We start from the raw sequence: 25025 nt of genomic DNA, 5'->3' as shown, positions 1-25025 counted from the left end.
CGTTGTTGGCCTGAATCATATTATTTACTCCAAACACACACACAGAAAAATAGACTCACCTTCTTCTCATCCTTCACTATGTAGTTGCGGCCAAGTTTCTTGGTCAGGTGTGGTGCCAGCACATCGAAGCGGCGGCAGAATTCGGAGAAGACCATGTGATCAGGGTATCCTGTATAGACAATGACATCGGGGTAAGGTTATGAAGCTAAAAAATGTTGTACATTAATATTTATTTTAAACACTGCTCTTTGTGAAGATCATTTGGTTTGAGAGACCCTTCCAGACCTTCCTAGTCTAATATCCACAGCCTCTTACCTTGTCTGTAGATTCTGAGAGCGTCCAGCAGCTTGGAGCCGCGAAGCTGAGACCGGAGCAGGGCCACATCCAGCTGCATCAGGCCAGAGTCTCCACTCTCCCCCTGGGCCTCCAATTCCCCTCTGCCTGCCCGCAGGGCATCAGGATTGGGCAGCAGGCAGTGGATAAAGTGAACCCTGGACCTCCGCACAGTGTCCAGCAGAGCGTCCTACAGGAGATAGGGGAGTTAGCTGGGACTGAAATAGTAACAGTGAGTGCAATGAGAGAGGGCAAGGCCTCAACATGCATCGAGAGAGTAGCCGGCCTAATCAGAGACCAAACCTTTAAATCATAAGCAAAGGCTCTATACACTGGCTCTCACTAATGGATATAATAGCAAATTTCATACATTAAGCAATCTTAATAATCCACCTGGGTTTTAATAAATGGTATAGTTAAGGAAAGTACTCTCAGGAGCAGGAAATCTAATGCCTAGGCCCTACACGAGGGCGGCTCCTAGCGCCTACCCTTTCAAGCTGTAATAGTATGGTAAAAACACAGGAAGATGGATGATCCCCCAAGCACTATGCGGACACCTCTTCCCGGGGTAGGGGATATATTAGGCAGTGCTAATTAAATGACTCCTATTACTGAATCAGCCCGTGTGTTGGATTCAAATGAGAGGCCCTGTGGCCCAACAACTTAGCTGGATATGCCCAGACTGTTACAGGAACAGAAGTGTAAATATGACTTTTTGGAAAGCCCTCTCGCTTTCCTTCTCTCCAACAGACCTGCCCTCTGCAGACAGCTTGCAGCCTCTCACCACTTGTAGTTTGATCTGGATGCAGAGGGACTTCTTCTTGACGGCCGCCACTCCAGTGGTGAAAGTCTTCCTCATGCTGGTGGCGCGCCGCAAGGCCAGCTGGGAAACACCCTCCAGGCCCGCGATGGAGCCTGACAGGGTGGTGGCCCCGCTTCCTCGGCTCATAAACAGACCACTAATGTTCTCCCTGGAAAGGAGAGAGACAATCAGATCAGGTCAGACATGTCTGTTGCAAGCATTGCCAATCAAGCCAAAACATTATGTGTGTCTTACTTGTGGGAGTCCTGCAGGAGACTCCCTGCGTTGGTAGAGGCAGGGTTCTGTTTGGCATGGCTCAGCCAACCACGGGCATCATACTCCACCCAGTCTGTCCCATGACTGTGACCCAACAGAAAGTGATGCAGCTTCCCACTCTTCAGCAGCAAGGTGTGACCTGACAGGTAGAGGGGGAAAAGGAGTTGATAACAGTTATGCATTTCAATGAATGTTTGGATGCGTAGATGGATGTTTATGTGTGCATAGTGTGGCAATGAACATAAAGTGCATTTGGAAAGTATTCAGACCTCTTGACTTTTCCCACATTTTGCTACATTACAGCCTTATTCTAAAATATGTTTTTTTTTWATCCTCAATAATACTCCATAATGACAAAGTGAAAATTGGTTTTTAGAAATGTTTGCGAACAAAAAACAGAAATACCTTATTTACAAGTATTCAGAACCTTTGCTATGAGACTCAAAATTGAGCTCAGGTGCATCCTGATTCCATTGATCATCCTTGTAATGTTTCTACAACTTGATTGGAGTCCACCTGTGGTGAATTCATATGATTGAATATGATTTGGAAAGGACAACACCTGTCTATATAAGGTCCCACAGTTGACAGTGCAAGCAAGTCATGAGGTCYAAGGAATTGTCCGTAGAGCTCTGAGACAGGATTGTATCGAGGCACAGATCTGGGGAAGGGTACGAAAACATTTCTGCAGCATTGAAGGTCCCCAACAACACAGTGGCCTCCACCAATCTTAAATGGAAGAAGTTTGGAACCACCAAGAATCTTACTAGAGCTGTCGGCCAAACTGAGCAATCGGGGGAGAAGGGCTTTGGTCAGGGAGGTGTGCCTCTGCAGAGATGGGATAACCATCTTTGCAGCACTCCACCAAATCAGGCCTTTACAGTAGAGTGGCCAGATGGAAGCCACTCCTCAGTAAAATGCACAACAGCCCGCTTGGGATTTGCCAAAAAGCACCTAAAGGAGTCACAGACCATGAGAAACAAGATTCTCTGGTTTGATGAAACCAAGATTGAACTCTTTGGCCTGAATGCCAAGCGTCACGTCTGGAGGAAACCTGGCACCATCCCTACGGTGAAGCATGGTGGTGGCAGCATCATGCTGTTGGGATGTTTTTTAGAGGCAGGGACTGGGAGACTAGTCAGTATCGAGGGAAAGATGAACGGAGCAAAGTAGAGAGAGATCCTTGATGAAAACCTGCTCCAGAGCGCTCAGGACCTCAGACTGAGGCAAAGGTTCACCTTCCAACAGGATAACGACCCTAAGCAKACAGCCAAGACAATGCACGAGTGGCTTCGGGACAAGTCTCAAAGTCCTTGAGTGCCCAGCCAGAGCCCGGACTTGAACCTGATTGTCTCTGGAGACCTGAAAATAGCTGTGCAGCGATACTCCCCATCCAACCTGACAGAACTTGAGAGGATCTGCAGAGAAGAATGGGAGAAACTCCCCAAATACAGGTGTGCCAAGCTTGTAGCATCATACCCAAACCTGTTTTTACTTTGTCATTATGGGGTATTGTGTTTAGATTGATGAGGGGGGAAAAACAATTTAATCAATTTTAGAATAAGGCTGTAACATAACATTTGGAAAAAGTCAAGGGGTCTGAATACTTTCCGAATGTATATGAAGATAAAAACCTACAAATAAATCAATCATATCACCAGACAATATATTTCCTATAAAGCACTTCATTTTTTATATAATTTTTTTTAAACAGTATTTTACCTCAACATAGTGTGAAATACACATATAAACAATAGTCTAAATGTAGGATCATTTTGCTGATAGGCAATGAGGACTCGGGATCTTTCCCCCATGGCCCTTTCCTCCACGTGTTTCCATGGCAATTCCATTGTTTTGATATAGTGAAGCTAAAACTTAATTTCTCTCTATACTCTAGTATTTTGGATAATATGTTTCATATGAGGCGACAGTATATAATGTCACCTTTTATTTGAGGGTATTTTCATACATATCCGTTTTATCGTTTCGAAATGAAAGCACTTTATGGATCTAGTCATTTGAAGAGGTCATAAGTATTTGGACAAATGCACTTATGAGTATTGAAGTAGTCAAAAGTTCAGTTTTGGTCCCATATTCCTAGCACACAATGACTACATCAGGCTTGTGACTCTAAAAACTTGTTAGATGCATTTGCAGTTTGTTTTGGTTGCGTTTCCGATTATGTTGTGGTTGCCAATAGAAATGAATGGTAAACAATGTAGTGTCATTTTGAAGTCACTTTATTATAAATAATATAATATGTTTCTGAACACTTCAACATTCAGGTGGATGCTACCATGATTAATGGTAATCATGAATGAAGCATTAATAATGAGTGATTAATATCATCCCCCCCAAAAAATGCTAACCTCCTCTGTTATTGGTAATGGAGGTTAGCATCCCTTGGGGGTATGATCTTTGTGCAACCTAACTTTCTCGTGTGTGTGTGTGCGTGAGTGAGAGAGCGATAACAGATGTGACTGTTGTTGAGCTGTGCCTGAGTGATGAGTAACAGATTTGACTGTGTGTGTGTTCACCTTTGCTCTCTCCCTCAGCAGGGCCATAGTAACTGAAGAGGCGTCCCAGTAGAGTATCCTCTGAACCCCCAGGCTGCAGAGCCTCCTCTTCCATCAGCCACAACAGGCCCCGAGCCTCATCAGTCCTCAGCGTCCGCACCTGGCACACACACATGCATACACTGGTCAGACATGCCTCTACCCAGTCCTTCGGATGGTTGTACAGTGCTTTCATAAAGTATCCATAACCCTTGACGTATTACACATTTTGTTGTGTTACAAATCATCATATACCGTTTATTTTTTAATCCCAAAAAACTCTAGTCCTTGCCGATGACAAGCATACCCATAACATGATGCAGCCACCACCATGCTTGAAAATATGAAGAGGGGTACTCTGATGTGATGTGTTGGATTTTCCCCAAACATAACGCTTTGTATTCAGAACCTAAAGTACCTTCTTTGCCACATTTTTTGCAGTTTTACTTTTGTGCTTTATTGCAAACAGGATGCATGTTTTAGTACATTTGTATTCTGTACAGGCTTCCTTCTTTTCACTCTGTCATTTAGATTAGTATTGTGGAGTAACTACAATGTTGTTGATCCATCCTCAGTTCTCTCCTATCACAGCCATACAAATCTGTAACTACTACTTTAAAGTCACCATTGGCCTCATGGTGATATCCCTGAGTGGTTTCCTTCCTCTCCAGGCAAGTTAGGAAGAACACTTGTATCTTTGTAGTGACTGGGTGTATTGATACACAATCCAAAGTGTAATTAATAACTTTACCATGCTCAAAAGGTATATTCATTGTCTGCTTTTTWWTTTTATTTTTTTATCCATCTACCAATAGGTGCCCTTCTTTGAGGCATTGGAAAACCTCCCTGGTCTTTGTGATTGAATCTGTGTTTGAAATTCACTGCTCGACTGAGGGCCCTTGCATATCATGTCATTATTCAAAAATCATGTTAAACACTATTATTGCACAGTGTGAGTCCATGCAACTTAAATCCTATTTTTACTCCTGAATTTATTTAGGCTTGCCATAACAAAGGGGTTGAATACTTATTGACTCAAGCCATTTCAGCATTTCTTAAAACATAATTCCACTTTGACATTAGGCTGTAACAACAAGGGGACAAAAGTCAAGGGGTGTGAATACTTTCTGAAGGCACTGTATATCAGTAGAAACACCAGTCTCACCAAAATACACAGAAACAAGACTTACTGGGCCCTTAGCTTGCTTTTCAACCGATTCATACTGGCTCACTTCAGCAAAGACTCTCAGCCAGCTCAGTCATACTCACACTCCAAGGCCTGAGGTGAAGCCAGCTCTCATAATATAACCCTCTACTTTGTAGGAATCATTCTATAAGCCTTTGGCAATGTTGGCAAATGTTTTTGTTACAAGGCTTTTCACCTGTAATAGCACAGCACCTTTCTCAACTCTCTCCGGGCTATATTTCCACAACAAACAATAAAAACGMTGTGATTGAAGCAACTGATCATATTTACCACCAAAATATTTCACTGACAACAGTGAAACACTGGCCAAAATCTTGCCTACTACTAAAACTACATACTGTGTACTAATCATGCTACATACTATTTCGAACACACTGTTTAGTTATGCAATAAGCAACAAATATCAACATACTAGGCTGAGAATGCGTCATCTAATGAGCAATGGAGTTCATTCCAACCATTTGTTCATTTTGGTACAGCGCGTCACCTTATGTAATTATCATCTGTTGTCAAACACACGCTTCTCTTCCTCAAGAGCCTGCATCAAATTCTACTAGACGAAAATACGAAATTAGTATGACATCCTGCCATTTAAAGCATGCTCAAATTTCACATTCTATAAAATGTTTGATTTTGGCATACCCAAAATGCCTACTATTTAGAATGCAGTATTGGTATTCAGAAACGTCCACTGCTTTCAGATTAAGGCTTTTATTGAATAACAACCAGAAAAATACAGTCGTTTTTCATAAAGCAATTGCAGTAGTTTGTTTTGTGAGGTCCAGACGGCAGAGAGAGACAGGCCATTAGACATGGCTCTCATTATGTCTAGTATCAGAGAAAGAGCTCAGAGAGCACTGGAGCATTCAGGAAGCCTGCACTCTACACAGGCCACTTCAGCAATTATCACTAGAATGCCAGCCACAATTTAGCTTTTTGGTATAACAGAACTCTAAACCGTTTCTCTCTTGAAATGGCTCTCTGTAAATGAAAGAATATACTGTGTATTTGGAAAGTATACAGCCTTATTCTAAAACTGATTAAATACTTTTTCCTCATCAATCTACACACAATACCGCATAATGACAAATAGGTTTTTAGAAAGTTTGCAAATGTATTAAAAATAAATAACAATAACAGTATTCAGACCCTTTGCTCTGAGACTTGAAATTGAGCTCAGGTGAATCCTGTTTCCATTGATCATCCTTGTGAGGTTTATAAAACTTGATTGAAGTCCACCTGTGGTAAATTCAATTGATCGGACATGATTTGGAAATGCACATATCAGAGCAAAAACCAAGCCATGAGGTCGAAGGAATTGTCCCGAGAGCTCTGACAAGAATGTGTCGAGGCACAGATCTGGGGAAGGGTACCAAAAAAGGTCTACTGCATTGAATGTCCCCAAGAACACGGTGGCCTCCATCATTCTTAAATGGATGAAGTTTGAACGCCTAAGACTCTTCCTAGAGCTATTTTCCCAGCCAAACTGAGCAATTGGGGGGAGAAGGGCCTTGGTCAGGGAGGTGACCAAAAACCCGATGGTAACTCTGACAGAGCTCCAGAGTTCCTCTGTGGAGATGGGAGAACCTTCCAGAAGGACAAGCATCTCTGCAGCACTCCATCACATCAGGCCTTTATGGTAGAGTGGACAGACAGAAGCCACTTTTCAGTAAATGGCACATGACAGCATGCTTGGAATTGCCAAAAAGCACCTAAAGGACTCTGACCATGAGAAACATATACATATGTATACCCACTTGGCAGACTGAACAAAATGCTTCTCAGTGTTTTTACACTATTTTCCCCTCTGATTTCTTTCAGCAGTGGTGGGAAAGTTAGCGTGTGGGGGGGGGGGGGGGGAAGTGTGCGTGGTCAATGGCACTGTTTTAAAGCCAATTCCCAGCAATTCTACAAAATTTGCCATGGCTTTTTCTGTATTCTTATGCTGACTTACTCAAAAATAACAAAATCCCCAAAAAATGGGGGCCCCATGCCATGACATTTTGGGAATTTTAGATTCTCCGACTGTCTAGTTTTTATTTTGGTGGTTGTTAATTCTCAAAGATGATCTTATAAATACATAGCTCCATTATCTTTTCTATATACCTGATCTTAGTCATTTAAGTTGACACTGAAAACAGTTTACCAACATTTTTGGGGGGAGTGGTGGCAAAGATTTAGCAGCGACGGCCCGCCGCTGCTAAATTAATATAGGGGAAACTCTGACACTTAACATTAGGGCTATGATAACTAGTATTGTTGAATTCTTTGAACCTTTATATATAAAAATAATCCCTCGGTCAGATTGGACATGCACACGCTCGCACGCACACAGCCACACACACCCACACATACATACATAAAAAAAGCTTCTTCCTGGACCACTAAAAGCCTTCAGTGAACCCATGGGTACTGACTTTTTAATGTCAGGGGCCAACATTTGAAGAGTGTCAGTGTAAATTCAACTGTCAGCTTTCATCCTTGTGTCTCGACATCAACAGAGTGCTCTCTAATGGCGTGGGCGGTGCCATTCTTTTGCTTTTGTCCGCCTTTAAAAAGGCTTTGGCCTTTTGCAGCCATCTGCTGTACAGTGGTTCACTGCTTTTGAAGACTGCTCCAGCAGGGCCAGGACCCCTTAAAAAGCAGAGTACTCAACGCAACCAACCAGGAATTATTATAACGCTAGCTCTGACACTGTCAACACCGTATCATTTCTGTTTCCATGGCACACACTGGAGGAGAAGCAACAAAAAATATTGTTTTCTTCCACCAGAGTAAGTTTAGTTTTTGTTTGCTGAATGAAATATCTTCCTTTTCCTTCAGCTTTCTTCCTGTTGGTTCCTCTACGCAGGCATTAATATATCATGCTCACTCTAAGAAAAATAAACTATACATTACACWGAAAATTCTAAAATCTGCAAAAATGTATCCAATAACTCTAGACTGACTCACTGTGAATCTCAAAGAACTCACGAATGTAATTATAATATGCATATAGGTGCACCGTGAACTGTGTGGCAGTCAGAGAGGCAGGGTGCCATGATTACAGAGATCTGGCAGTTGAAAGTGCCAAAAGATTCATACGGGAGTTCATGTGAAATAACGTGTTACTGGACTGTGCCAATATCAAACAGAAATCCCATAGAAAGGTGATGAGAGAACTGCTGTACAGCATGAAGCTGCCATGGTCATAGAAAGCAGGACCATCTAAATTCTCAACCAGGTAAACTCGTGTGAATATAGCAATTTTTTTGTACCTTTATTTAACTAGGCAAATCCGTTAAGAACAAATTCTTATTTTACAATGACGACCGACCCCGTCCAAACCCTCCTGTAACCTGGGAGACGCTGGGCCAGTTGTGCGCTGCCCTAAGGGACTCCCGATCACGGCCGGTTGTGATACAGCCCAGGATCGAACCAGGGTCTGTAGTGACACCTCTAGGACTGAGATGCAGTGCCTTAGACCGCTGCGTCACTAAGGAGTGTACTTACCAGGGCTTGACTTGGCGCTTGGTCTACTGCAGCTACAGACAGAGATGTGCTGGGCTCCATGTCATCTAATGCGAGCTCTATGTTTTCCTACGGGGGGACAGAGGGGATGACTAGGAACCAATGACAGTAACATAGCTCTGAAGGGCGCCAAGTTTTTAGTTGTCTACTTTAGGAATTAGTTCATTATGTTACTCATTATCAGCTACAGTATATACACATAACAATAGTAATACAATTGTTATAAACTGCTCACAAACTGTTGATAAATGGCAACAGACTATGAATGTAAAACCATTGTGTTTTGTACAATGGGAGTGATTAGACATCAGTTAGGACAGAGTTGTCAGGGATAATTCAGCCCTATTATGACAGGTGTATAGACTAGCATTAGAGAGTAGATCTGCTGTGTGAAGAGAAGAGGCAGTTAAAGACAGGTGTTATTCTTCATCTGCCAGCGAGGCCCAGTACATTTACATTACATTTACATTTACAGTAAGCAGCTCCACTGCCTTGCAGCTCAACCCAGTTCATACAGCCAGTGATGAGTGAACTCGCTTTGGGCACAGCAGGGGAGGAGAAATGGCAATCATATGGGCCATTATATGTGTTCACTGTGTGACTGACAGTGTTGATGAGAGGGTAGGAAACCATGAGATCTATGAAGTTCTAATTTGCCATGGCTTACAGGAAGTAATTGTGTTATCTTATGTCCTGTATGTGAGAATGTGCATTTGAATCCTTAAAAGTGTGTGTGTGTTTACATATAAGTTAGTGTGTGTGTGTACTGTTCATATTAAGCTACCTCTTTGTATCTCTCTAGCTCCTGTACAAAGGTGCGCTGATAGAACAGTGTCTGCAGGCGCTCCTGGGTGTAGTTGTGGCAGAGCTCTTCAAAGGTGGCTCCGCGCTCCCGCTTGGCCAGGCGAGGGTTCTGGAAGCCCGGGGTGTCCACGATGAGCAGGGAGCACAGAGAGTGCTGGCTGGACTTCAGAGCACTGGCACACACACACACACACAGTCAGACCAAAAAAACAGAACCAGCTGTAGTGGTGCATGCTTGCGTCATCTCCCTCCATCTCTGGTAAAGTGGTGACTAACCGGTTGATGAGGGAGACAAGGAGGGTGAAGAGCTCTGAGTACAGCCCAGATGCCATGGCTTCTAAACACTCCATGGCTGTTGCCTTGGAACCTGGTGGGAGAATAGGTGAAAAGAGACAAATTCATAACAACGTCCCCATCATCAGATCAGACAGCATAAAGTGCCTTCTGAAAGTATTCAGACCCCTTGATTTTTTCCCCACATTTTGTTACGTTACAGCCTTATTCTAAAAAGGGATTTATTTTTTTATTTTTTTAAATCAGCAATCTACACACAAATACCCCATAATGACAAAGTGAAAACAGGTTTTTAGAAATTCTTACAAATTTATTACAAATATACATCTGAATTACCTTATTTACATAAGTATTCAGACRATTTGCTATGAGACTCAAAATTGAGCTCCGGTGCATCCTGTTTCCACTGATCATCCTTGAGATGCTTCTACAACTTGGAGTACATGTGTGGTAAATTTAATTGACTGGACATGATTTGGAAAGGCACACATCTGTCTATATAAGTTCCCACAGTTGACTGTGTGTCAGTGCAAAAACCAAGCAATGTGGTCGAAGGAATTGTCCGTAGAGCTCCGAGAGAGGATTGTGTTGAGGCACAGATCTGGGGAAGGGAACCACCAAGACTCTTCCTACAGCTGGCCGCCAGGCCAAACTGAGCAATCAGGAGAGAAGGACCTTGGTCTGGGAGGTGACCAAGAACCTGATGGTCACTCTGACAGAGCTCCAGAGTTCCTTCCAGAAGGACAACCGTCTCTGCAGCACTCCACCAATCAGGCCTTTATGGTAGAGTGGCCCAGAAGGCCCATAAAGACTCTCAAACCATGAGAAACAAGATTCTCTGGTCTGATGAAATCAAGATTGAAATCTTTGGCCGGAATGCCAAGCGTCACGCCTGGAGGAAACCTGGCTCCATCCCTACAGTGAAGCATGGTGGTGGCAACATCATGCTTTGGGGATGTTTTTCAGAGGCAGTGACTGGGAGACTAGTCAGAATCCAGGGAAAGATGAATGTACCAAAGTACAGAGAAATTAAAACCTGCTCTGGACCTCAGACTGGGGTGAAGGTTCACTATCCAACAGGACAACAACCCTAAGCACACAGCCAAGACAATGCAGGAGTGGTTTCCGGACAAGTCTCTGAATGTCCTTGAGTGACCCAGCCAGAGCCCGGACTTGAACCCGATTGAACATCTCCGGAAAGACCTGAAAATAGCTGTGCAGAGACGCTCACCTTCCAACCTGACAGAGCCTGAGAGGATCTGCAGAGAAGAATGGGAGAAACTCCCCAAATACAGGTGTGCCATGGCTGTAATCGCTGCCAAAGGTGCTTCAACAAAGTACTGAGTAAAGTGTCTGAATACTTATGTAAATGTAATATTAAAGTTTTTATTTTATTTTATAAATTTGCAAATAAAATCTAAAAACCTGTTTTTGCTTTGACATTATGATGGGGGAAAAAATATTGAATCATTTTTAGAATACGGCTGTAACGTAACAAAATGTGGAAGATGTAAAGGGATCTGAATACTTTCCGAAAGCACTGTACATAGCAGAGGCATGGAATGCTCGGCTCACTCCAGTGAGTGTGACATTTGAAATGGGATAACTGCAGGAAACCAACTAAACCTAGTACTATTGCCCCTGAATCTGAGGTGGTAACAGAGGAAGACAGGTAAATCCCAACCATGTCTGATGGGTGGCAACATTATTGTATCCTACTGGTTCCATATTCTACTCACAAATCAGAGTAAACTAGGAAGGTTTAGACTGACTTGTCAGCAGTGCTCAGATCAAACCACACACAACATCCACATGTACGCCTCATGGCAGTGTGCGTCTGGTAAACCTTTGCGTAGATGAGAAAGCTATCCCATGTCAGTAAGGTTTACCAGGTGCCCAGTGCCATGAGGCATTGATGTTGTGTGTTTTGATCTGAGAACTTCTGGCATGTCTGAGTCTAGCCACAAAGCAGTATAATCTAGGAAGGTTCAGAGTACAGGGCCGGAATGATACCATCTACCATATCCAGGAATAGCTACTGAGCTAAAGGTGGCTGGAGGGAGAAATCTCTGCGTTTGGGAATGGGGGACAGAGACAAGGTCAAATAAAGGCTTAGTGTCCAGTTCTCCTGTGATACGGTTCTGACTGCATATATGTCCTTCACAGTATGTGTGTCAACCCCTGATAAAACTCTGAGGTACTGTAGATGTGAGAAAAAAAAAGATCTATGGAATGAAATTCTTATTTCAAGGGCAATGCATAAGGAAGACTTCCTAAAATCATCCTGATATTTGTTGTATACCTACCCATCAATAACCACTATGGGACTGCGGTAGTCATTACTTGGATAAGCTTTAACATTCAGAGAAGCGTGTCGTGTCCCCTAGGTGATGAGCCGAGGTGCTGTGTGTGTGTGTAGTCCCAGGTGTACCTGAGAAGTCTCCTGCTGCATCGTCCGTCCCCTGGCGTATAGAGCTGGCTCTGGGCAGGGTGCCCTTGGCCTGGTGCTTGAAGACGGAGGAGGAGAGCTCTTCTAGAGTGCAGCCCAGCAGGTAGGCGGCCTTCTGCGCCCATTCATGACGTGCAAACTGTTTCCTACCGGCTGAGACAAACAGAAATACAACCATTGTCACCTCTGCCAACAACCATGGGGACAGTATGTCTATCCACAACAGGAGAATGCAGTTATTGACAGAGGCGGTGTGTGTGGGTCAAGTCGACCCTGCCCAGGAGAACACAGCTGTGATAGTAGAAGAGCTAATAACAACGTCTTCAGGATAGTGAAATGTAGCCTATACAAACCACATTCAAGGTACTGTGCATCTAAATGGTTTAAATTCTAAATTCTCCTCTACAGTCCCATTTGCTTAAAGCTCTTACATTTCTTTCAATGTTATTTTTCTCACAGCTAAGTCCTTCATCCAGACATACACATAATAATTACAGGGACTATCATTCCAAAGTATGAAGTTGCAGAAACACGAGCCTCGGTCTGCAAACCATGTCTGGTGGATGGGTGATGAGTGAGTGGATAGAAGTGGGTTTTAATTTCAGTGGTATTGGAGAGGAACCCTCCCTCAGACACTTAAGAGGGCGACTGACTGGGGTACATCAGACAGTTGTGCTTCTGACTGAGGCATGCTGGTATCTCCCTGTTTCATCGGGCCTATGAGAGCGTCACATGCCACCATGTTGTGACAAGCAAGAAGGCAATTAAAGAAAAATACTTAGAACTTCATTAAAATGCTAATGACACCATGTCTGCTCACAGCGATAAAAGCAGTCAGAACATAACAATATGGAGAGGGGTGTTTTTACCTTTGTCTGCGTCTGCAATGCAAGGGGTGCAGCATGCAACATGCAAGTAAGAACAGGTAGTTAGAACAGAACAGTTGGAGCAACAGTAGCAATGTATACAGTACATGAAAAGACAAACACCACTAACAGCAGCAACAGGCATGTTTTAACAGGGTCTGACCAACACACTGCATTCAGGAGCTTCATTGGAAAACAATGTACTGAGAGTTGAGGAGTAGAACAGCCCACACTTGTCAGAATACCCAATCAACCTCCCGTTCATTCAGATCTACTGATAGCAGGTGGATAAAGTCATGCACTTCTTTAGTGTAATGACACTGAAACTCATGATAAATAAAGGTCTATGCTGCCCTCTGTTGTTACCTAGTCAAACTGCACTGCTTATCATTAGGGTGTTTCATCAAACCTCTAACGAACTCACCCTTTCTAAACTCTCTATAAGACGACAAAGATGTTGTAGTATTATAGGAGAGGGCAGCAAGTGTTAACATATTTCCACCAAGTGGCAACTGACAGATTTTTTGGTCAATCTGATCTGGCAGATTGTAACCCAACAAATATGTATCTTTTTTTTTTTTAAATTGTATTTATTTATTTAACTAGGCAAGTCAGTTAAGAACAAATTCTTATTTAAAATGACGGTCTACCCCGGCCAAACCCGGACGACACTGGGCCAATTGTGCGCCGCCCTTTGGAACTCCCAATAATGGCCGGTTGTGATACAGCCTGGAATCCAATTAATCAATTAACAGCCAATTAACACTTCAGAGACAGAGAGGAAGATAAGGAGATCAAAACAGTAGAAGACACAAAAACACCCAGAAGGGTGTTTGTTTGGAATCTTTTCCAATTTCCTCTAACTGACAGTGCAGAGAAGGCAACGTTAGACAATGTGAATAAGCATTCCAACTGCTCACACATTCATTTTCATTAGTACAGTGTAAACAATCCGTCTCGTTCTGGGCTGTCAGGCAAATAAACAATAAAAAAAGTCCTCTCACTGTCAACTGCGTTTATTTTCAGCAAACTTAACATGTGTAAATATTTGTATGAACATAAGATTCAACAACTGAGACATAAACTGAACAAGTTCCACAGAAATTGAATAATGTGTACCTGAACAAAGGGCGGGTCAAAATCAAAAGTAACAGTCAGTATCTGGTGTGGCCACCAGCTGCATTAAGTACTGCAGCACATCTCCTCCTCATGGACTGAACCAGGTTTGCCAGTTCTTGCTGTGAAATGTTACCCCACTCTTCCAACAAGGCACCTGCAAGTTCCTGGACATTTCTGGGGGGAATGGCCCTAGCACTCACCCGCCGATCCAACAAGTCCCAGACATGCTCAATGAGATTGAGATCCGGGCTCTTCGCTGGCCACTGCAGAACACTGACATTCCTGTCTTGCAGGAAATCACGCACAGAACGAGCAGTATGGCTGGTGGCATTGTCATGTCAGGATAAGCCTGCAGGAAGGGTACCACATGAGGGAGGAGGATGTGTTCCCTGTAACGCACAGCGTTGAGATTGCCTGCAATGACAACAAGCTCAGTCCGATGATGCTGTGACCCACGCCCCAGACCATGACGGACCCTCAACCTCCAAATCAATCCCGCTCCAGAGTACAGGCCTCGGTGTAACGCTCATTCCTTCGACAATAAACGCGAATCTGACCATCACCCCTGGTGAGACAAAACCGCGACTTGTCAGTGAAGAGCACTTTTTGATAGTCCTGTCTGGTTCAGCAACGGTGGGTTTGTGCCCAGACCCATGTCTGGTGAAAACCTGCCTTACAACAGGCCTACAAGCCCTCAGTCCAGCCTCTCTCAGTCTATTGCAGACAGTCTGAGCACTGATGGAGGGATTGTGCATTCCTGGTGTAACTCCATAGGTGCATGTTCATTAATTGTTTATGGTTCATTGAACAAGCATGGTAAACAGTGTATAAACACTTTACAATGAAGATCTGTGAAGTTATTTGGATTTTTACGAATTATCTTTGAAAGACAGGGTCCTGAAAAAGGGACGTTTATTTTTTTGCTGAATTTAGCAAACAAACACAATGGGTTGTTCTCTGCGGAGGCACAGCAGCTAACAGACACTGAGAGCTTTCCAATGACAAGGCAAGGCATTTAGTCAGCTTAAGGCTGAAGTTGGGCTGGGACTTTTTGCTTCTTGAGTTGGAACACTTAAAACTCTTCAATTGTCGCCCGACTGTCTCAAACTGACACCAACCATTTTGATACTTGTGTTGCGCATGGCTGAACGTAAAGGAATGCAATGAACATCTCCCCTGCAGATGGTAAAACATGGAATTATTGAAAGTGCTCATAGACTTCACAACTGTCACATAAATGTTCTCAGCTTGAAAAGCTCCTTGAAACAAACCAAGGCCCTGGATAGATGGCAGCTGCAGCACCATGAAATCTGTTATTTCAGAATACACCCAGTGTCTCTTTGCTGGGCTTTACTCTTTCAACTACACTATGCAAATGTATTCTATTTTTGTTGAATACAGAAAACATGCATCTGTCATGTTAGTATTTCATGGAATATAAATACAGAATGCAGCTGCATTATTAGCCTCTGGACTGAACATCTGACATGGTCTCAGAGTAGGCTCCTTACCCTTGGTGGCTCCTGCAGCCCCTAGGTGGTAGATGGCCCCCAGGACCAGCCAGAAGGCCCTCTGCTCCTCCCCACTGATGCCCAGGACCTTCATGGCTGCCTGCAGCTTGGTGAACTGCTGGGAGGCCCGCTGCTTGTCTTCAGACTGGGCGAGCATGGGGGGAGAAACGACAGGTGTTAATATGGACTGTATTTATTAGAATTGTACCTTTATTTTAACAGGGAGTCCCATTGGGAGCTCTGCATCTTACAATTACACAACAAGTTACATAGGAAATACAGCATCAAATAAAATTTTAAAAAACGTATATATAAAAAGCAGTACGAGTCTATTCACACAAAACCAAATAAAACTTTCCTGACACAAGGTCTTTCCCACAAGGTCCTTGGGGCCCTGGGTAGAGTTACCTTGGGTTGAGGCACGATTCCGAAAGCACTGTTTTCAGCAAAGTGGTTGAAGTGCAGCTTAGTCCTGGGTAGGCAATATGAGACAAGCTTCCATTCAGTCACAATGATAAGAGTATACATGACAGAACTGAGAGTTTCTGACCTTCAAAACTCAGACACTTTAAAGTAAATGAAGGACAGAGAGAGAGAGAAAGAAAGATGGAGAGGAGAAAGGTGAGAGAGGGAGCAGAGAAAGAGAGGAGAGGGAGTGATAGAGAGAGAGTTCGGCAAGGGTGTAGGTCCACTCCACACAGAGGTCTGAGGAAGATGACAGCTTACTTGAGAGAGCTGTCAGCTCCAGCCATCATATAGTAGAAGACATTGAAAGTGGACTCTCCCTCTGGCCACCTGGTCACTCTTAGCTTCTCTAGCAGCATGGTCTGAATGGAGGCCGAGGCCACCTGACCAGCCTGGTCAACATCCAGGCACACGATGTGAGAGAAGCGACTGGCGTTTCCATTCATGGAGGTGGAGCTGTTCCCGAAGGCCTCCAGGATGGTGTAGACCGCCTGCCACTTCTCCGCTGGGAGACACACAGAAACAGGCCAAATAGGAAAATAGCAGGCAAATAATGGACTTTCAAATTAAAAATGTAAATAACTTGTTCTGTAACGTACTGCATGTTCATTCCCCTCAAAACCTACCAGAGAAGGTCTTGCCAGTGCTGCCAGCGATGGTGACCAGGTACTGAACCAGGTGTTGACAATTGGTGGTCTTGCCACTGCCGCTCTTTCCCAGTAGCACAATGGACTGGTCCTGACGGGTGGTCAACAGATTCCTATAGGCTGACTGGGCCACGCCATAGATGTGAGGCGCTGTGTCCTCCCTCCTGCACCCCTTAAACATGTGCATCACCTGGAGAGAGAGAGGTGAGGAGAGAGTCAATCTCCAATTCAACAAATCCAGTCCTACGTGCTCTTTCTGGTGCACATATATATTTGTGTAATTATTTTGTTTTGGGGGGGGTAGTTCAGCTTTAATATTGCAGATAGATTGTGGGTTCTATCAATCTAATTGTCTGCATCATTTCCAACCCCCCATATATATTTGTTTATATGTTTTTTCCTTCTTTATTATTTTCCCCTAACCATACCACCCCTCCCTAATTGGAGTAAACTAATGGACAACAATACTTAGGCTTCTATTTCCAGCTTATACATACATTTTACAGACACCGTATTTTTTTACATTAGTTATCTTATTTGTTTTTATTCCTTTTAAGTCCCACCCTTCAGCTCCCCTCAACCCCTCCCATCTACAGTATTTCTTAAGAACATAGTTTGGATTTCTAATTTACATATTTTTCAACTGTGCTGTAATGTTTCACAAACATTTTGAACCTTTCAATCCTCAACATTTCTACAGTGTAAATTACAGATGAAAATTTTTACTGAGAGTATTATAGTATTGACCGATTGACTACGGTGGTACCCTTCCTGCAGGTACCCTTCCTTCCTCATGTGGTACCCTTCCTGCAGGTACCCTACCTTCCTCATGTGGTACCCTTCCTGCAGGCTCATCCTGACATGACCCTTTTCAAGTCACCCAGGAGCGCTATCTGCAGAGTTGGCTCCAGGTAAATGTTGCAATTCTTCAGCCATTCCTAAACCTGCGACCAAAAACAAGCTAACTATGGGCAGTACCAAAACAAGTAAACTTATGATTCTGTCTTTTGCAGCAAAATCTGCAGAGCTGGGATGGTTGTATCCCCATATATATATATATATACACTGCTCAAAAAAATAAAGGGAACACTTAAACACAATGTAACTCCAAGTCAATCACACTTCTGTGAAATCAAACTGTCCACTTAGGAAGCAACACTGATGAAATAAATTTCCACATGCTGTTGGCAAATGGAATAGACAAAGGTGAAATTATGGCAATTAGCAGACACCCCCAAAAAGGAGTGATTCTGCAGGGGTGACCACAGACCACTTCTCAGTTCCTATGCTTCCTGGCTGATGTTTTGGTCACTTTTGAATGCTGGGGTGCTTTCACTCTAGTGGTAGCATGAGACGGAGTCTAACCCCACACAGTGGCTCAGGTAGTGCAGCTCATCCAGGATGGCACATCAATGCGAGCTGTGGCAAGAAGGTTTGCTGTGTCTGTCAGCGTAGTGTCCAGAGCATGGAGGCGCTACCAGGAGACAGGCCAGTACATCAGGAGACGTGGAGGAGGCCGTAGGAGGGCAACAACCCAGCAGCAGGACCACTACCTCCGCCTTTGTGCAAGGAGGATTAGGAGGAGCACTGCCAGAGCCCTGCAAAATGACCTCCAGCAGGCCACAAATGTGCATGTGTCTGCTCAAACGGTCAGAAACAGACTCCATGAGGGTGTATGAGGGCCCGACGTCCACAGGTGGGGTTGTGCTTACAGCCCAACACCGTGAGGACGTTTGGCATTTGCAGAGAACACCAAGATTGGCAAATTCGCCACTGGGCCCTGTGCTCTTCACAGATGAAAGCAGGTTCACACTGAGCACATGTGACAGAGTCTGGAGATGCCGTGGGGAACGTTCTGCTGCCTGCAACATCTCCACATGACCGGTTTGGCGGTGGGTCAGTCATGGTGGGGTGGCATTTCTTTGGGGGGCCGCACAGCCTCCATGTGCTGCCAGAGTAGCCTGACTGCATTAGGTACCGAGATGAGATCTCTGACCCTTGTGAGACAATATGCTGGTGCGGTTGGCCCTGGGTTCCTCTAATGCAAGACTCATGTGGCTGGAGTGTGTCAGCAGTTCCTGCGAGAAGGCATTGATGCTATGGACTGGCCGCCCCATTCCCCAGACCTGATCCAATTGAGCACATCTGGACACACATGTCTCGTCTCCATCCACCAACGACACGTTGCACCACAGACTGTCCAGGAGTTAGCGGATGCTTTAGTCCAGGTCTGGGAGGAGATCCTCAGGAGACCATCCGCCACCTCATCAGGAACATGCCACGCGTTGTAGGGAGGGGAGGCCACACACACACTACTGAGCCTCATTTTGACTTGTTCTAAGGACATTACATCAAAGTTGGATCAGCCTGTAGTGTGGTTTCCACTTTAATTTTGAGTGTGACTCCAAATCCAGACCTCCATGGGTTGATACATTTGATTCCCATTGATCATTTTTGTGTGATTTTGTAGTCAGCACATTCAACTATTAAAGAAAAAAGTATTTATAAGAATATTTCATTCATTCAGATCTAGGATGTGTTATTTTAGTGTTCCCTTTATTTTTTTGAGCAGTGTATATAGTGGGGCAAAAAGTATTAGTCAGCCACCAATTGTGCAAGTTCTCCACTTAAAGATGAGAGAGGCCTGTAATTTTCATCATCAGGTACACTTCAACTATGACAGACAAATGAGAAAAAAAATCCAGAAAATCACATGGTAGGATTTTTAATGAATTTTTTGCAAATTATGGTGGAAATAAGTATTTGGTCAATAACAAAAGTTTCTCAATCCTTTGTTATATACCCTTTGTTGGCAAAGACAGAGGTCAACGTTTTCTGTAAGTCTTCACAAGGTTTTCACACACTGTTGCTGGATTTTTGGCCCATTCCTCCATGCAGATCTCCTCTAGAGCAGTGATGTTTTGGGGCTGTTGCTGGGCAACACGGACTTTCAACTCCCCCAAGATTCTATGGGGTTGAGATCTGGAGACTGGCTAGGCCACTCCAGGACCTTGAAATGCTTCTTACGAAGCCACTCCGTTGCCCGGGCGGTGTGTTTGGGATCATTGTCATGCTGAAAGACCCAGCCACGTTTATCTTCAATGGCCTTGTTGATGGAAGGAGGTTTTCACTCAAATCTCACGATACATGCCCAATTCATTCTGTCCTTTACACGGATCAGTCGTCCTGGTCCCTTTGTAGAAAAACAGCCCCAAAGCATGATGTTTCCACTCCCATGCTTCACAGTAGGTATGGTGTTCTTTGGATGCAACTCAGCATTCTTTGTCCTCCAAACACGACGAGTTGAGTTTTTACCAAAAAGTTATATTTTGGTTTCATCAGACCATATGACATTCTCCCAAACTTCTTCTGGATCATCCAAATGCTCTCTAGCAACCTTCAGACGGCCCTGGACATGTACTGGCTTAAGCAGGGGGACACGTCTGGCACTGCAGGATACGAGTCACTGGCGGCGTAGTGTGTTACTGATGGTAGGCTTGTTACTTTGGTCCCAGCTCTCTGCAGGTCATTCACTAGGTCCCCCGTGTGGTTCTGGGATTTTTGCTCACCGTTCTTGTGATCATTTTGACACGGGATGAGATCTTGCGTGGAGCCCCAGATCGAGGGAGATTATCAGTGGTCTTGTGTCTTCCATTTCCTAATAATTGCTACCACAGTTGATTTCTTCAAACCAAGCTGCTTACCTATTGCAGATTCAGTCTTCCCAGCCTGGTGCAGGTCTACAATTTTGTTTCTGGTGTCCTTTGACAGCTCTTGGTCTTGGCCATAGTGGAGTTTGGAGTGTGACTGTTTGAGGTTGTGGACAGGTGTCTTTTATACTGATAACAAGTTCAAAACAGGTGCCATTAATACAGGTACGAGTGGAGGACAGAGGAGCCTCTTAAGAAGAAGTTACAGGTCTGTGAGAGCCAGAAATCTTGCTTGTTTGTAGGTGACCAAATATTTATTTTCCACCATAATTTGCAAATAAATTCATTAAAAATCCTACAATGTGGGCCTCCCGGGTGGAGCAGTGGTCTAGGGCACTGCATGCAGTGCTAGCTGCGCCACCAGAGTCTCTGGGTTCACGCCCAGGCTCTGTCGCAGCCGGCCGCGACCGGGAGGTCCGTGGGGTGACGCACAATTGGCCTAGCGTCGTCCGGGTTAGGGTGGGTGTTTGGCCGGTAGGGATATCCTTGTCTCATCGCGCTCCAGCGACTCCTGTGGCGGGCCGGACGCAGTGCGCGCTAACCAAGGGGGCCAGGTGCACGGTGTTTCCTCCGACACATTGGTGCGGCTGGCTTCCGGGTTGGAGGCGCGCTGTGTTAAGAAGCAGTGCGGCTTGGTTGGGTTGTGCTTCGGAGGACGCATGGCTTTCGACCTTCGTCTCTCCCGAGCCCGTACGGGGGTTGTAGCGATGAGCAAAGATAGTAATTACTAGCGATTGGATACCACGAAAATTGGGGAGAAAAGGGGATAAAATGTATTAAAAAATTTAAAAAATCCTACAATGTGATTTTCTTCTTCTCATTTTGTCTGTCATAGTTGAAGTGTACCTATGATGAAAATTACAGGCCTCTAATCTTTTTAAGTGGGAGAACTTGCACAATTGGTGGCTGACTAAATACTTTTTTGCCCCACTGTATAGTACCAGTCAAAAGTTTGGATGGACTTAGTCTTTTTGTACTGTATATATAAATAAATAAAACATATTGGTTGCAAGAATGTTGTATAATAATTTAAAATGTAAAAACTCTGGTGTACTTGCTACTCTCCTAGAATATATCCCCTCCCCTATCCTGCTAACCGCAGGCTCCACCCAGAACAGTACCTTCTCAGAGTACATGGAGGGAGTGCTGATGGGGTTGATGACCACCATGTTGGGTCCAGCGTGGGTGTGGATGAGGTTGCCCCCGTAGCGCTGGCGCAGGGAGTGCATCACACTGGACTCATTGAGGTACTGCAGCGAGGACAGGTCCTCCACACGGTCAAACGATGGAGGGTTTGCCTACACACATGGGTTAGAGGACGGCGTTCAAAGAGGTGATACGGCACAGATCTTCAGATAATGACCCAATAAAAGTACTCGGATCCAATAGGAGAACAATTCAAATTAGGTGCACTACAGGGGCCAATCACCATGTACATTTTGGTGAGTTTAGGATTACCTTCTCCACATCATCCTCATCCACATCCAGCAACGAGCCGTCGCTCTCCAGTCTGATCTTGACTGTCCCCTCTGGCAGACTGCCTGGCTCCGTCTTCAACAGGGTCGCTGTGGTGACCAGTCAGAACAGATTCAGTATCATTATGATCTACAGCCACAGAGAAAATGTTTGTCTAGGCTGCATCATGTGTTATATTGAACACATTTACAAATTCAATAACAATATGGCTTGCTACTTCAGTCAGTATATCAAGAGCAAATTGAACATGCTTAAATGTTGATCATATTGGGGTGAATGGTGGCGTTCATCTCTACTAACCCAAGGAAAATCCATCCTTGTGAACCAGCCATACTTTCTCAGTCCCGTACCAGGCCTTCTCAGCAGCTACCTGCTCCTCAGTCTTCACCTGTGAGAGAGCAGGCCCAGACAGGGTTAGTACATTTCTAAAAGAAGAAAAGCTAGAAGTCAGCCGCAGAGGTGTACAGTGCAGTTGGAAACGTCAGACCGCTTGACTTTTTCCACCTTGTTATGTTACAGCCTTATTCTAAAATAGATTTAAAAAATGTTTTAATCCTCACCAATCTACACAAAATACCCCATAATGACAAAGCGAAAACTGGTTTAATTCTTTTTCAATAAAAAAAAAAAAACATATCTTATTTACATAACTATTCAGACCCTTTGCTAGGGAGACTCGAAATTGAGCTCAGGTGCATCCTGTCTCCATTGATCATCATTGAGATGTTTCTACAACATGACTGGAGTCAACCTATGGTAAATTAAATTGATTGGACATGATTTGGAAAGGCACACACCTGTCAAAATAAAAAAGGTCCCATTGTTGACAGTGAATGTCAGCGCAAAAACCAAGCCATGAGGTCAAAGTAATTGTCCGTAGAGCTCAGAGACAGGATTGTGTCGAGGCACAGATCTGGGGAAGGGTACAAAACATTTCTGCAGCATCAAAGGGCCGCAAGAACACAGTGGCCTCCGTCATACTTAAATGGAAGAAGTTTGGAACCACCAAGATTCTTCCCTCTGGAGCTCTCTGACAGACAGATTTCCTCTGGAGGACAACCATCTCTGCAGCAATCCAACAATCAGGCCTTTATGGTAGAGTGGCCAGACAGAAACCACTCCTCAGTAAAAAGGCACATGACAGCCCGCTTGGAGTTTGCCAAAAGGCACCTAAAGACTCTCTGACCATGAGAAACAAGATTCTCTGGTCTGATGAAACCAAGATTGAACTCTTTGGCCTGAATGCCAAGCGTCACGTCTGGAGGAAACCTGGCCTCATCCCTACGGTGAAGCATGGTGGTGTCAGCATTATGCTGTGGGGATGTTTTTCAGCGGCTGGGAGACTAGTCAGGATTGAGGGAAAAATTAACGGAGCAAAGTACAGAGAGATCCTTGATGAAAACCTGCTCCAGAGTGCTAAGGACCTCACTGGGGCAAAGGTTCACCTTCCAACATGACAATAACCTTAAGCACACAGCCAAGACAACGCAGGAGTGGCTTCGGGACAAGTCTCAATGTCCTTGAGTGCCCAGCCAGAGCCCAGACTTGAACCCAATTGCACATCTCTGGAGACCTGAAAATAGCTGTGCCACGACACTCCCCATCCAACCTGACAGAGCCTGAGAGGATCTGCATAGAATGGGAGAAACCCCCCAAATACAGGTGTACTAAGCTTATAGCGTCATACCAAAGAAGACTCGAGGCTGAAATCGCTGCCAAAGATGCTTCAACAAAGTGCTGCGTAAACGGTCTGAATACTTATTTAAATGTGAACATTTTTTCAACAAACTGTTTTGCTTTGTCCTTATGGGGTATCATGTGTAGATTGATTAAAAAAAACATGTTTTACTCATCAATTTTATAATAAGGCTGTAACGTAACAAAATGTATAAAAGGTGAAGGGGTCTGAATACTTACCGAATGCACTAAACTCTCAGATGGAATATGTGAATGAATGGTCAGTGTTTGCCCAGTATTAATCTTCCTCTAGTGTTTACTGTGACTGCATCAAGGCCTGCAGGTGACACGTCTACTGGCAATATGGTGTTCTATTGTATACCCAACTAAAGGCTTAGGAGATGCCAGTCTTCTATGCTTCATCTCTCAAAACACCCTGAAAACCCTGAGAGTCAATTACACGGGTGAGGAAAGTGCCACTTGGTTGAGAGAAGAAAAATCTGTGACCTCGAACAACCTAGAAGTAGGTCCCTTGAAGCTTTGATATTACAGTACATGCAAAGATGCTACCATCAAAACGCACACAGTGACGTTTCACTTACATCGGAGGCTGGCTTGGTTTCAACCTGCCAGAGGAGGCTGATCAAACCCAGAACTGAAGCTTAGTCTACATGCAAGAACATCACACATCTCTACCACTAACATCTTCCCTCTGTCTACAGACAAAATAATCTCTTCAGCTTAAAGCTCAGCAGACATCAGTATTAGCAAATAATTAGAAAGACTGTCAGCAATGTGCAGGAATCTACTGAAGGCAAACAAAGGTAAAACAAGACTTCCCTTTTGCCGCCAGAATGAAAAGCACAAACTGTAAGCCATGGTAGCGGCCTAGAAGTCATGGGCTGAGCAGTGAGAGTTGGTGACGGAAAGGAGGGAGAAAAAGAGAGGGCGGTAGATGGAGAGATCGACAGAAAGTCTGAAAGTGATAGAAAGTAGGAGATGATATGAGGAAGGACTGATGACAATGAGTGAATGCTTAGGGTAGGGGGACGAGGACTGGTGTCTTCACACTAGCTACTACCAACAGGGCAGTAGGAACATGCAGGCTGAGGCAGCACTAAGGACAGAAGACATAAGGAACAGGATGGAATGGATACATATGGTACAGGTTAGTGATGGGCATCCCGGCTCTTTAGGCTCCCAAACGGCTCTTTAAAAAATATATGTTTTGTATTTTTTCAAGTCAAACAGTTTGCGATAGTTTGACTATGATTGGTGTTAAAACAATTGTAATTAAATCATACTCTATCTTAACCACAATGTA

At 44.2% G+C, this 25025-nt stretch overlaps 1 protein-coding gene across 1 annotated transcript in view; it reads right to left on the bottom strand.

Annotated features, from left to right (window-relative positions):
- Nucleotides 1–25025, bottom strand: part of LOC111981787 (unconventional myosin-XVIIIa-like) — a 101622-nt gene that overhangs the window by 44076 nt on the left and 32521 nt on the right. Inside the window, exons 3-19 of the mRNA XM_024013222.3 lie at nt 22325–22412; nt 22007–22113; nt 21670–21846; nt 16818–17028; nt 16453–16696; nt 16135–16198; nt 15727–15871; nt 13100–13111; nt 12213–12383; nt 9764–9854; nt 9468–9660; nt 8666–8752; nt 3949–4087; nt 1391–1550; nt 1118–1304; nt 316–523; nt 60–169 (exon numbers count right to left, since the gene is read on the bottom strand). Of these exons, the coding sequence (XP_023868990.1) occupies nt 60–169; nt 316–523; nt 1118–1304; nt 1391–1550; nt 3949–4087; nt 8666–8752; nt 9468–9660; nt 9764–9854; nt 12213–12383; nt 13100–13111; nt 15727–15871; nt 16135–16198; nt 16453–16696; nt 16818–17028; nt 21670–21846; nt 22007–22113; nt 22325–22412 (2394 nt within the window). The remainder of the gene's footprint in view (nt 1–59; nt 170–315; nt 524–1117; nt 1305–1390; nt 1551–3948; nt 4088–8665; nt 8753–9467; nt 9661–9763; nt 9855–12212; nt 12384–13099; nt 13112–15726; nt 15872–16134; nt 16199–16452; nt 16697–16817; nt 17029–21669; nt 21847–22006; nt 22114–22324; nt 22413–25025) is intronic.

Source organism: Salvelinus sp. IW2-2015, linkage group LG20, assembly GCF_002910315.2.
Source record: "Salvelinus sp. IW2-2015 linkage group LG20, ASM291031v2, whole genome shotgun sequence".
Lineage (NCBI taxonomy): Eukaryota > Metazoa > Chordata > Actinopteri > Salmoniformes > Salmonidae > Salvelinus > Salvelinus sp. IW2-2015.
The sequence above is the reverse complement of the archived record's forward strand: the minus strand, read 5'-3'. Positions and strand labels throughout refer to the sequence as shown.